The sequence below is a fragment of the Callospermophilus lateralis genome, chromosome 3, assembly GCF_048772815.1.
Source record: "Callospermophilus lateralis isolate mCalLat2 chromosome 3, mCalLat2.hap1, whole genome shotgun sequence".
Taxonomy (NCBI): Eukaryota; Metazoa; Chordata; class Mammalia; order Rodentia; family Sciuridae; genus Callospermophilus; species Callospermophilus lateralis.
Window position 1 is genome coordinate 41,509,360 of NC_135307.1, and position 14,390 is coordinate 41,523,749.

Here is a 14,390-nt window from a genome sequence, read left to right on the forward strand (position 1 = left end):
ACAGCTAATAAATGGAGGCACATAAATTTAATATACAACATTATAATTTATATTCTGATATTCTTAATGTATACTATGTACATACTAAGAGGGAAGGACTTTATATGATTTCACTCCTTTTCCCCTTCCTGAATTTGCTTACTTGGTCTCTTGTTATAGGAAAGGTACTGTTTATATTCCCAGGCTGGCAATAGTCATTGTCCTATTGCTTAACATATTCTATTCTTGTCCCTTTGATGACACATCTTTCTGCTTCTTTATGCTGTCGCTTGGACACAAGTGCATGCACACACACACAGACATGGCTTACCCCTAGAGAAAAAAAAGTAGATTGAGGAACTTCTAAAATTTCAGGCCCATTTGTTTAAAATTCAGTAATAATACCAAACAGAGACTAACCATTGGAAAAATCAGCCATTCTCTTCCATCCCTCTCAGTACAGTATGTAGTCTTAGCATACCTATCTTACATGTTCAAGTATCTCCCAATGATCATTCTTCCAAACGTTAATAACTTCTTTTTCTGTTACATAGCATACCGCTATCCTCCTAGGAAGGAAAACAATCCACATTATCTACTCCATACACTTAAAATTGTTAGGTCCCATATTAACTTTCTCTTCTCCAGGTTGCTACTTATCTGAGTAGCTTTCTCCTAGGGATCATTTTTTCAATCTTTATGTGTTTTTGTAGTTCACTGAAGAACATCTTACTTTGGTCATATGAAAAGAAACTTACATCCTTACAAATTTCTGGGCCAAACTGACTAAATCAAGAAACTACACTGAAATTAACATTGCAGTACTCCTATGTATGCTTCCAACCTCCTGTTTGGCTTTGGTCATTTTCCCCTGGAAAAACCTTCTATTCTACTCCAGTGGAAGCTAGATGATATGAGACAGAAAGGTAAAACTGTACTTTGCAGAGTAGATCAGAGTAGATCAGGCTAACTTCTAGACCTTGAGACTTTTTTTTTCTGCTTTTTGAGAAGATATCTCTGTACCTAATTGGCCTGACAACACTACTATGGACCACTAATAAAAATAATTCAATCAGATGGACACATATTTTGACAAGAATATTTATTTGTTATTATTGAAAAATACACAAAAGACAAAAAGGTTGTTTAGCTGCTGATTTTCCATAGTACAGCAGGGTAGTGTAAGAAAGGGAGAAACATATCTGTCTTATATATATATATATATAACAGTTTACATTTCTAAGGCATTTAGGCTTTAGAGCAGTCAGCTCCACATGCCTGGGTGCACTTGCTTGAGTTTAAATATACTGAGGCACACCAGGCAATATAAGGATTTGAAATCACACAGTAACAACTTTTCCATGCATCTGTGTCTTTGGGTATAATATCCCCTCTCCCCAATCTTTTTTTTTTTTCCATGTGAGATTTGAGTTGTTCATAGAACACTGGTAACAATCTACTCTTCAAGAGTTTGCTTTACTATGATAACACCAATGGGACACACCAAACAGAACTATTTCATGGACAGGCTTTTTCTCTTACCAAAAGGAGGCTCCAGTAAGAAAAACACTGATTTGCAAAGGCACAGTGGAGACAGGTTTAATGCATTAAATATAACATGAATCATTCACAATAACAAGTTTAGTGTTTCAGGGAACTTTTGTTAATACAACACAGTTGGTCACACAAAATACAAATGCTTCTGTTGATTTGTCTTGGCAACTCAGATACATCAACAGTGCTAACAGTTTAACAGCTTTGTTCTCATCTGACAGAAAATAATGGCAGTTCTGCAAGGCAAATGTTAAACCTGACCGTATGTATTTATTAATTCCACAGTGTTTTGACAGATTATAGGGGATGAAACTCAGAGGATGCTGACACGCTCACTGAGGGCTTTCATCTCTCTTTCTTCCGTCTCAGGATTGTCACTGTGGCTAGCACTTGGGTTGATCAGGTGTGCAGGGTACTGCAGCCCCTGCTCGCCTGCATACTGCTCCCACCTGGAGTCATCGCTTTCGTGGGTGATATAGCGTTCCCCAATTTTGCATTCCAACTCTCGTAAATCTAACCAGGTCTGATAGTCCTGAAGAAAAAAATTTCAAAATATTACCCTAAAGATCATTACAACTCAACATGCTGTTTCATATGTTGTCAGTTTCCGCCATCTATGAGTTGTCCCCCTTTTCCCACTATAACAGTACTGTTACCATTCATCATTCATCATGCATCCTCCTCAAGTGACAGCATCAGCACCAAGGCCATCCTATTTGCTTAACCTTTGAAAATACATAGCGTTTATTTGATACCATGGATCAAAGTGTGGGCAATTAATGCTCCTAGTCAAGCAGTTAGGAATGTTGGTGTTCCTTTGAAATTTAATGCCTAAAAATAATCCTTTAGTATTTCAGAGAATCGTTTTTCTAAACTTTGGGTTCAATGTGAAAATAAATATTTAAGAGACTACAAGCATGTCCATACACTTCATATTTGTCGTGTATTTCTATTCATGCATAATATCCTTGGATTTAAAAATACAGTTTCCAAATGACACAGTGCATGACCAGATGGGTATCTATTTGGACATTTATCAGGATTACACATACAGATGCTTTTGAAATCTGGTCCTCTGAGTTCTGTTATGATCCTTCTCACTTTTTGTGTGTGTGTGTGCATGTGTGTATGTATGCATTTCCCTCACCAAAATTTTCTTGGTTGAAAGACAAGAGTTTCAGAAATATTAAATTGTTATTAAAACCTAAGAAATTGCATGTATTTTGGCAAGGAAACTGATATGACAAAATACTTCTACTTTTAATATCAAAATCCTATAAATACTTGGAATCTCAACTGAGAAAAAATGGTGATTGATTTTTACCTGTAGCCATGGGTGACTCAAGGTCTTATCCACACTATAGCGCTTTCTCATTTTTACTTGCAGCAAATTATTGATAAGATCAATGGCTGAAAAAAAAATTTAATTATTGGTAAAAACAGGTGACAGATATGAAACAAATATATAATTCATTTATAGTATATTTTGCAACTGTTATTTTTACAAAGTTAAATGCAGCAGAGTGATAATATGCACTAGAATCTGAAAAAAAAATCCTCTTGAGAATTCTAAAACCTTGCCCTTCATTTTGTTTTGGATACTAAAAATATGAAGTTGGAAATAATTGTGGAGGAAGAAGTATCAGAGTCTATTTTGAATATGATGTGAATTTCAATGGGTCTACTACTCTTTTATACACTTTTTTCTACTGTAGGGATTTTGTTTAAAAAGACATAATTTAAGTATGACTTGCATCGCTGTAAGGATAAAACTAAAATATACAAGAGAAAGCATTTACTAATTTTGTTACAAAATATATTTAATATTTGAAAGCACATACTGGGCTTTATGGTCTTGAGGTAAGTTACAGACATCTGGACATCTTATGTAAATGGGAAAATCTAGCATAATTTGGGTCACCTCTGAGGATGAATGTGGAGCCTAAATTAATGGTCCAAGAGAAAACCACTTTTGTCTCTTTCACCTTGCTTTTGCTTTAAAAAATATAAAATATTCCAATAAATTGGAATTATATCATTTTTATTAATTTCCTGAGGGAAGATGAAAAGAAACCTAATAAGAATTATTCACTGAGGGGTCAAAATTATAGTCCATCCAAAATAGGACTATGCCTCTGGTTGGGGCTCTGATTTGTGAAATTTAGGAAGAAAAAGGATTTTTCTTGTCAGTTATCATGTCTACAAAGTATCCTAGTTGCCCATAGTATCATGGGACAGAGTTCTCACCTTTTCTGGAAATTTTATTTTCAGCCTATATTATTAACTGTTCATTATTAAGTCATTACCTTACACTTCCCACTCACTTTATAATAATTTCTACATGTTTTTCTTTCTTTTTATCATTTTCTTCCCCCAAAGAATTAAGCAAAATATGCCAAAATAGTGAAAGCATTTATATTTTAGAGAGTGAATTCTCACCTTTAATCTATTCTGGGCATTAGGTCTGAAAGATGGATTTTTCTAAAAAAAAAAAAATCTTAAATTTAAAAAAAAAATCAGAATCAACCCCCAAACTTTCCCAGCCTCATGTAATGAACCAGACAGCTTTGATGCCACAACCTATATAGACATGAAAATACAGCCTGCTGCCTGAGTCCAGAACAAAGACTGCTTCATTCAATCAGAATCCTCCTTGTTATCAAGTAAAGAGAAGTGATCTCTACAGTCTTTTGGTAATATGTCTTTGGGTTTTACTGGTGCTAATTGTCCAAGTATTTGCCGGCACTGAAAGGCTGTAAATCGAACACTAAAGAGCCCTTAATTGGAGAAATTAAACGCAACAGCACACACTTAAATGTCATCTATGCCTATGTAGTCCTGCCTCAGCTTGGATACCTGAAGAAACATAGTACTTAGTACAATTTCAAATTCCAAGCATGTGTTCTCAGAATGCTTTTGAAAGTAGAGTTCTCTCAGTGAACTGTGTATAGGGCATGTGCTTTAAAACATCCATTCACATGATTTACTCACTGGTGAGTAAAGTGCACCTTCCATTCTTGCTGCTGCGGAGTCACACAGCAAAAATGGGGGATGAAGGGTGAAGGGAGAGCTTATGTGCCGCTATAGCATGCTAAGGCTGTATGCTTCCCTGGACACTGCAGGGAATAAATACATGGTATTAATTCACTCATTCTGCTTTGAATTCTATAATTAGGAAGGTAGGTGTACAGTAACTTGACAAAAGGTCTGGTTTGTGCCCAAATGGGCTCCAACGGTGAGCCACATGGCCTAATGGGGAGGGAAATACTGCCAGAGGAGAAACGAAGTGTCTGAAGGGAATGGAATATGGGAAGATGGAAAAAATCATTCTTCTGAATGAGGTACACAATCATCAGTCTGACCAAGCCACAGACACCCTGAGGCCTGAATAAGCACAGCAAGGCAAAGGCTTGTGTTTCCAAAAGAATACAGGTTAGGACATAAGGAGAGAATTAGAGGGGTCATGGTGTATACTCAGAAATGCGTGCATATAAATAAAATCTGTGGCTCCTTGCAGCAGAAAATAGCAGTAATTAATTACATGTGGAAAACTGTAGATCACCGTTGGGACCTTAGAGTTATTCAGAAAGCTGATCCATCACTGGTATTTGAGAGCTTCATTCTACTCCCAGTTTCTGGAACTCTTAAAACACCCTTTTCATCAATTGAGTCTCATTCAATCCAGTGGTAACTGCACCATCCAAAATGCCTTTGGCTGTACCCATTTTTTAAAAGAGAGTCTAAAGAACATCTCTCTTACAATGTTCTCTTTACTGGCCATGTCTGCCGCAGTCTGGCTGGGCACAATTCAGGAGCCACTTGTCAAAAGAAACTAACTTTATTTTTAGAACCACACATGATAAACAAAACAGCTCCTCAGGAAAAAACCCTCAGAGCCCAACTGCCACCACCGGCTTCCCACAAGCCACACACCCCAACAACCTCTCCCTCCCACAATCCTCCTGCTCTTAAGGCCGATTGGCTGGGTCGCATGGGCGGAGCCAAAAAAGTCCCCCAATGAGCAGCTCCGTGGTCTGAAAGGTCAGGGAAACAGCCCAATGAGCATCACCGCAGAGGAGCCAATCAGCTAGATGTTGCTGGGGCCGCTGTGAGCCAATCATCAGCTGGCAGTCTGAAAGTTTGCTGGGGCCCCTTCAGCTCATCAGCTGGCAGTCTGAAAGTTTGCTGGGGCCCCTTCGGCTGTGGCTCTCAACACATGTCTATGCTGCTACCATAAACATGTTATAAGACTTCTTCACATATTTGTATTAATCACTCATTACTAATTTCTTCATTCACCAAATCATACCTACTAATTGCTGTTGGTAACTGGGAAATATAAAGTTAATGATAGAGCTGGGCACGATGTAGCTCTGTGGTACAGTACCTGCCTAGCATGTGTGAGGCCCTGAATTTGATCCCTAGTGTACACACACACACACACACACACACACACAGTTAATGATAAATAATAAAACCCCGGCCTTGAAAAGTTCCCGATTTATTTATAAAGGAGGCACACTTTCACTCCTCACACCATAATTATAAGACAAAATATGCCACCTTAAATCTCGGACCTTTAAGTATCCTACTCAAAGAAAAAGAATGTTTTTATTGCATAACTTATCCTCCTTGGTCCTGTTTATGTTCTAGATGCAATGGAAAGCTTGACTCTATTCTATGTGACAGCTCTTCAAATCTGACACAGGGATTCCCTTTCCCCTTGCATAGGACAGTTCCTTTAATTGCCTTTTAGACCCCTCAGTCTTCCTGTAGAACCTTATTTTAATATTCACTAGCTTTACTTTTCAATGTCCCTGCTAAAATACATAGATCATTATTGACCAGAATTGCCTTCACTATTAACTGCCAATTTAATTTATACATACAGATATTATTCATATATCTTAGGATTGAGGTTTTTTATTCTTTAAAAATTTTTACATTCATATTCTTATGTAGTCCTCATATCAACCCTATGAAAATGGATATTATTTTAATCTCCACTTTATAGAAAAGAAAAAACTTCAAAATTCCATGTAACTCAATCAATATCAGACAACTCCTAGGCAATGGAGCTAAGGTTGAAAGAGTACTTGGCTTCAAAGCCTGTGCTTTGACATCCTAAGGCAGATTGCGGTCATATTATACCATTAGGTCATTATTATCAACTGATAATAATGTGAAATATTAACTATTTAAAATTTTTTTCTAATCATGAACATTAAATTATTCTTATGTTTTCACCACACCATTATGGATTGGAATGTGGAGATTTGTTTGTGTGGGTGTGTGTCTGTGTATCTTTGTGACTATAGTCTACACTTGAGCACTCAAAGACTATTTTGAATGTGACATGATCCCCACATTACAGAGGTACTCATCCTCCTAGCTTCTGCCACGTCCACACTGAATAAACCCATCTGCTAAGTATTAATTAATGTAGTAGAATCTTTTTTTTTTTCCAGGATAAGATGTAAACATAGGGCTTTTTGACTGTATTAGAGATCACACTCCCAACTGCCAGGCCCATTAATTATTCTTTGAGCAAGGCTTATAAACAAGCAACGTTTCCTCCTAGGAGAGTTCCCACCCAGTCCATATTTTATGATATTCTCCAAAGGCTACTGTATGAAATTTTTTTTCCAAATGTTTTATTATAGTCAAGACACATCAATCCTTAATATTACTTATTCCACCAATCTGGCAATCCTACTTAAAAAGAAAGTTCAGGTATTCTAGAATAATATATTCTCAGCAAACTAATATTGATTAATACTGACATCTGGTTGTTTCCTTCTAAGGACCAGGATTTATTATCTAAATGCTTGCAAATTATTAATTCAATTCTTCACTGTAGGATTTTGTCAGGAATAAATACTAAGCTTCTTATTGATTGATTTTAGGATACATTCTTTCTCCCCTTAAAAATTTCAGACAAATGTGGTCCGTGTTTATACTAGTATCTTTCTCACTTTATTTATGGATTATTAAAAACTACAGTGGCTCTAAAAGCACATCTGTTAGCTTCTCTAATATTCAGTTTTCATCCACCTTATGGCTCATACTAAGTGATCCCTAGGTATTAGCTCCCAGAAGAGACTTCCTATGTAGAATAACGTTTCCAAGCCAAGCCAGTAGTAAAGAAGCAGTAAAACTAGCAAAACTGGACCAGCCACAGCAGTCCCAGAAGAGAGCTGACAATCAGGAAAAAAAAAAAAAAAAAAAAAAGAAGTAAATAAAATAAAAAAGAAGTCCAAATAGAATCTTAACTGCAATTCCAAAATTAAAATCAAAATTCAGATTTCTGAACTGGAAGATGTTAGGTTTGGAACTGTGAGGAAGAGAAGAAAGAGAAAAATCAAAAAGACAGAAAACTCTGGGCTCTTCTGTGAAATCTTCTCAAAAACAGAACAAAGGAGAAAGGCAACATGGTCTGGCTATGGAAAACAAGATGGAAAGAAAAAGGGTGCAGAATGGTATATTAGGAAGGTGGCCTGCTGGCAGAGCAGCAGGACAGGATGCTGGTGCCAAAAGGGGAGAGGTAGAATACAGAAACTTCAGGTCACTTGGAACTCCCCAAGGACTTAGAGCTCATGAAAAATTTGGACCCCATCAGAAAGAGATACGCGTGAAGCAGAGAAAGCCTCAGAAATTATGGGTCTCTAATACCTCCTTCCACAAAAATAGCAACAAGACTATCCCCAAACCTGGATTTCATAAGGTGAGGTATACTGTGACAAAGTGCTGGTATTTGTCCTTTGAGGCAGTAAGCAGATGCCATTCTGAACAGCTGGATTTGGTCTAGAGCCAAAGCAATGCAGGAAGTGAGAATTCTCTAAACTCTGAGGGTTACATCTCCTTATCATCTCAGGTGAAGGACCTACCCCTGAAGAAAACAGGAGTGAAATAGGCAATGGCTGGAACTTCCTTCTCTTTGCAGTAAATACAGTACCATTTTTCAAAGAGTGGGTTGATTATTTTCTGATCGTATATGCCTATTTATTCTGGAAGTCAGTCTTCCTAATATTACTCTGGCCACTTTTGACTTTGTGCTTCTAAAATACCTCTAGCCAGGGATTCATACTATTTCTTATAAATTAAGAAAATAAGGAAATTTGCTTTTTTCTTTCTTTCTTTCTTTCTTTCTTTTTTTTTTTTTTTTGCTGCAATGAACCCTTGGCTGTTACTTCCCTCCCACCTTCCTACACAGCATTTTCCCTCCTTACTCCATCCGTTGAGAGACTAAAATGTCAGGAAAGTAAAGAGAACATTTTATCAAACATTGTCTCTGAGTTAAATGGGCCTTAAAGTAAACATTAGGGGAGCTGAACTTCTGTGTAACCCTATTTTCTAGGTGCATAAGGACTCGAGAACAAGCAATTAAACAGTATATGCAGGTGCTGTGGGCTTTATGTTTTCATATAAAAAGTAATGTTCCATTAGAGTATAATTGTATAGATTCCATTCCATTCTTCTCATATCAAAATAGAATAATCTTTGAAATTATGCAAACTATATTGCAGTTATTCTTCATTTCAAGTGTGTGAACACAACAGGTTGTGTGTGTGTGTATTCATGTAACTAGAGGGTATCCAAAGCTTGGAAAAAACCCTTCAAAAAGAAAAGTGGACACTGAATACTTAGTGGGTCCCTTAGGTCACAACTGTCAGTCACATTTTACTTCTACTTTTATTTTTTCATGCCTGTGTCTCTACACTTGATTTTAGCTCCTTTGGGGTCACAGAGATTGGGTATTTGCACAGGTATTTCATAAATCTTTAAAATAAAATGCATCTAAATTTTAAAGCACTAGAGAAATGCTTAGTAGCATTTGGTAGCTTTAATACAGTAATTAGAAATTTAAATGTCATTTTTTTCTCAGCTCTAAGTTTTAATACCCATATTGTGTGCATATGGATTGTACATTTTGGTTATAAATATTCCTGGATGGTAGGAGATCACAACTCTACAAAATGTCAGATACCATAGATAGGATTATCAGAAAATCAGAATGATGCTGAGAATATTGCAATATAGATTATGTTATTTTACAGAAAGGAGATTGCTTGTCACACCACAGGACTGGTTTCTTTTGTTGTTTTTGTTTTCATCCATTCTGTCTTCTCTCCGCCCCCAAATTATTCAGGTCCATAACTTCAAATTAGATACCATATCAAAACTATCTTTTTTTTTTTTTTTTTTTTTATGTAGCCATCACCAAGTAACTGCTAGGCTCCTTGCCTTTGAGCCAGTGTTTTCTTTATTCCCATTCACTTCAGGCTCACTGTCTGCTGCAGGGCAATGCTCAGTACTTCTCTCCCTTTGGTTTGCTTCATGCTGATGGTAAGTTGTGTGTTTATTTTAAAAATCGTTTTGCAACCCTTCACATTCCAGCTCTCAACCCAGCATGCCGTTGCCCAGCAACACTAACTGGGACGCTCCTCTCAGGGGCTGAAACCAGAGGCTGCCAGCAGCAAGCAAGGCCACTGGAAACCATCATCTCACTCGTTCCTGAGTCAATTACCGGAATCCAATGAAGTGCAAGACCTTTAGAGATTTGAGCTGGTGTCTTTCCTTTTTCAGTTCTTTCCTCTGTAGAAAGTCATTCTATCAATGGTTACTCTTTTGCTTCACATTCAATTTCATTTCTTCCTGAGGATTGGCAACACAATCTTGGACATCATGAATTGTTTCAACACAAGCACACACAAGTCAAACTGATGTCCAACTGATTCACCATTTAGGGCAGAAATAAAAATATGTTATTCTGATAAGTTTAGGTAGATATTTCTTTTTCTTTTTTACATTGTCATTACACTTGAAAATCCTTTGGCGAGTTTCATTTTTAAATACTAATAAACCAAGTGAAAACCTTTAGGGGAAAGGCCTCCAGGTATTGGTCACTGTAGTAGTCTCAGGGGTTTCTAATACGTGCAGCTAGAGTCTAGTATAACTATGCTAAGAAATATCTCAGATTTTAACAAACATGAATAATAGTTTGGAAATCTTAAATGAAGATTCTGATTGGGTAGATCTGGGAAGAAGCCTAAGAGTCCGTCATTTTTTTTTTGGTGGGGGGAGGTACTAGGAATTGAATTCAGGATCCCTTAACCACTAAGCCACATTCCCAACCTTTTTTTTTTTTTTTTTTTTTGAGACAGGATCTCACTAAGTTGCTGAGTGCCTTGCTAAGTTCCTGAGGTTGGTCTGAAACTTGCCAGCCTCCTGTTTTAGCCTCCCAGGTCACTGGGATAATAGGTGTGCAACACCACCTGGTTCTGAGAGTCTATCTTTAATGGTGCCCAGGTTGCCAATATTACTGGTATGTAGACCAGATTTTGAGTAGTTATGGAATATGTGAACATTGGAGGAGGTTCATAACTATTGTGATGCTGTCCAATGAGCCCTTGAACAGACAGATCTAAATACAGAGAAAAGTACTTAAGCACAGAGAAAGGTATCTGTTCTCAGTCCCATTTTATTCAATATTCTGGAATGAAGACACAGGAGGGCTTCAGAATAACTTTGACTCAGAAGACACTGACAGGAAGATTAAGTAAGTTGGATCCCACAAGTCTCCAAATATATACAGGCTGGAGCAATGGGCCATCCTGATAACATTTAACAGGGACAAATGGAACTAAGTATTCTCAATTCCCCCTGCCCCAAGGCCTAAATACAGAACCGGAAAATCTGTCCTGTCAACACCATGTATAAAAAGAAATTCAGGTTTTTAAATTCACAGTGGATTTGATATGTCTACTGTTTGCCCCCAAATCAAACTTTATTTTATGCCATGCTAAAAGAAATATTCATTATAATGAGGTAAGTGGTATCTTCACATCACTCTTCATTAGATTTGTTGAACCCCAAGTCAGACACTTTCTGAGGTTTGATTTAAAAAGAACAGAGGCAAAGAGAATTGTGTTTGGATCAGAGTAAATAGAGAGTTTGATGGAAAACTGACTGCCCAGGAGAGGAGGAGCCTGGGGAAATGTGAGGGCTGCTTTCAAACATCTGAGATGAACCTTTACTTGGAAAGGGATTGGGTTTGTTCTGCCAGTGGGCATAAACACTAGAGATATTTTTGCTTATTGTATTACGGTTGAGTTAAGAAAAAAATTGGATCCTCATAAAATTGTGTATTTTCCATCACTGGAGCAATTTAAGAATATTCTGCTCGGTAGATTGGTACTGAGGAGCAATATAAGGGTTAGATAAGATTTTTAACACCCTGTATTTTGAAATATTATTCTGTTTTGTTTTTGTGGAAGGAAGCAAACTCACCAAATATTTAATCTTTTCTGATCCTCTAGTCAGCTATCTCCCCATATATTCAGATGTCATATTTCAACACAACTGTGATTTATATCCAGAAGTGAAATTTTAACCTTATAATTGAAATATACAAGAAAATATTTCAATTTTTTTGGGGGGGAATAAAAAGCCAACTTTTGAGCACTTACAATGGCAATGTTCTTGCTAAAACCTAATGAGCAGTTACTCTCTACAAATAGTCACTTATTAGAAACACTGCCATTAATTATATTTTACTTGTTATCAAAATAGATGATTCCTTTCCTAGTGGGCAATGGTTTCAGATATTACCTCATTGGATTATAAAATATTCACACACCACACACACACACACACACACACACAATTCAATCTACTGGTACATATTTTTCAAATCATCACATGCCTTTGGCTCATAACTTTAAAGCTCTTATGAAAGAATATGACAAAAAAATCATTAAACACAATTGATTCCAGAATTTTAAGTTGAGATTGTTTAAAATGTAAAACCCCATGGAGGCTCTGACCCACATCATTCACTTTACTTTATCAATTGTGATTAAATTTCCTGGCACCCAGTCAGCATTTTTAAGTAGTTCACTGGCTAGTCCCCACGCCTCTCCTGCGTGCTGTTATGTCTGACAGTGGTGTTAATATGTTGACAAATCAATCTATTCATTAATATTCAGCAGGCTTGCTGGATCTGCAAGCCTCATAAACTGTTACAAACACAGTTTAATTATTAAAATGACAATTGTCTTTCTTTTGTTTCTCAATCCATTGGATTTCTGGGTCTCATCTACCCGAGGCTTATTTTCAATGGGGTTATTTTTTGTTTTGAACAATATGGAGTGAAAGAGAGACCTACAGCTGGTTCCTTTTCATGGCAAAGTGCTACTTCCAACTTAAGTATTTAGCATTCTGGAACACTGTTAGATTTTGAAAACATACCATGTGGTAATGGTGCTAGGCTTTTATTTAGCTTTTCTTTGTGTTTGTACTGGCTGTATTTTTCAATCTCCAATTTCTGGGGGAAAAACACACTTGTGACCAATTTTATTTGAATTTATCAAGTGGAATGGCAAAAAACAAATGCTTTAAAAATAAAATTTAGATGCTTTGATAAATTCAGTTGTTAATATAGTGGTCATTCTATGTCTTGAGATACCCTATATTCTATACTGTACAGCTGATGACTAGAAGAATAAATTATAGTTGTGCTTATCAGGGAAAAGAAGAGGTATAAATACTACCATTGAAGCAGTCAGAGCACACAAGTGGAGGGAACCTACATAATGGGCACACCATCACAATTGGATAATTAATTTTGCACTAAAAACAAGCTTTTGGATTGATGAAAGTGCATTTCCTTTCTTTCTTTCTTTTTTTCCCCTTTTTATATATGGTATGCTGAGGCTTCCTGTCTGAAATTAATTCTTGAGAATATCAACTAGCCATGTGACTCTGAAACTGAGCAGTAACAACACAGCAGGTGACTGGGGAATAGGTGCTTCTTCAAACTTCACCTGTGAACACAGAAAATGACCTTCTGCCTGCAGGGGTCGGGGCTCATCGTGAGACAATTTCCGAGGCTGCCTCTGTGTTGATTACTGCCTGCTTGCTTCCTTAATGGCATATAAAGAAATATCAAAACTCTGAAAGAGAAAAAGTAGTAATTTCTCTGTTGATCTCCATAGCCCCACTACTAACCTTCCTCAAATCTACTCTACTCCTCTAAATGAACACATCATGATGGAAATGTATTGTTAACTCTAGCAAGTACTTTCCCCTCCATTATTGCAAGTCTGTCAACAGTCTCTTAATGAAACAACTTGCACTGAAGCAAATTATGTGTCACTTCACTAACTACACAGTCTGCATCATTTAGTTCACCATGTCACTTCTCTTCCTCAGAGAAGAAACTCCAAGGAAAACAAAAGCTGTACGATTGTCATACACAGAGAATAATCACATAAGAAATGTGCTGTGAATCTGAGCAATGAAGGAATGTAGAAAAAGAGAATTCATTTGGCTTTCATATTGAAAATTCTTCTTTGTGAGGACATGATAGGTTTAGAGACTTAAGATAACATCTTCATCTGCTCAGTCACACTGTAGTGATTGGTGTTATTGAAAAGGAAATAGAATCTTAAAGCTTTTCAGCGAATGACATTTTTACATAATATTTATATTTATTTAAAATTTTCTCCAATTTTTATACCAGGCATGGAAGAATTATAATTATGCAAAAGGTACTCCATTATTCCTGGACCCTTCTTTAATTTCATGCCCTTTATTTATTTGTATTAGTTTTTACAAAAGTTACCCTAAGCACCTGGGGAAAGCTGTATAATCGTCATACATAGAGAATAATCACATAAGAAATATGATTATTACTGAACCCTTCAGTAAGAAGATTTCAAAGAGAAAAAATAAAAACCTCTCTTTTCACTTTTGACCCACTATTTAGAGAGTACGTACTTTAAATTCTTCTTCTAATTACCTGAATGCCTCTGAATAATGCAGTATCTTTTATGCTTGATTCACTAACTTTAAAC

General features: G+C 36.6%; 1 protein-coding gene across 3 annotated transcripts in view; it reads right to left on the bottom strand.

The window, feature by feature from the left end:
• Positions 1–1,126: 1,126 nt before the first annotated feature.
• Positions 1,127–14,390, bottom strand: part of Prkd1 (protein kinase D1) — a 308,764-nt gene continuing 295,500 nt past the window's right edge. For 2 of the 3 annotated variants that reach the window (XM_076848194.2, XM_076848193.2), the window contains 2 exons: positions 2,858–2,943; positions 1,127–2,065 (listed from right to left, as the gene is read on the bottom strand). In XM_076848194.2, coding sequence (XP_076704309.1) covers positions 1,847–2,065; positions 2,858–2,943 — 305 coding nt within the window. In that variant the 3' untranslated portion in view covers positions 1,127–1,846. Of the gene's footprint in view, positions 2,066–2,857; positions 2,944–13,419; positions 13,488–14,390 lie in introns of those variants that run through there. The other variant, XM_076848195.2, reaches the window with a different exon arrangement.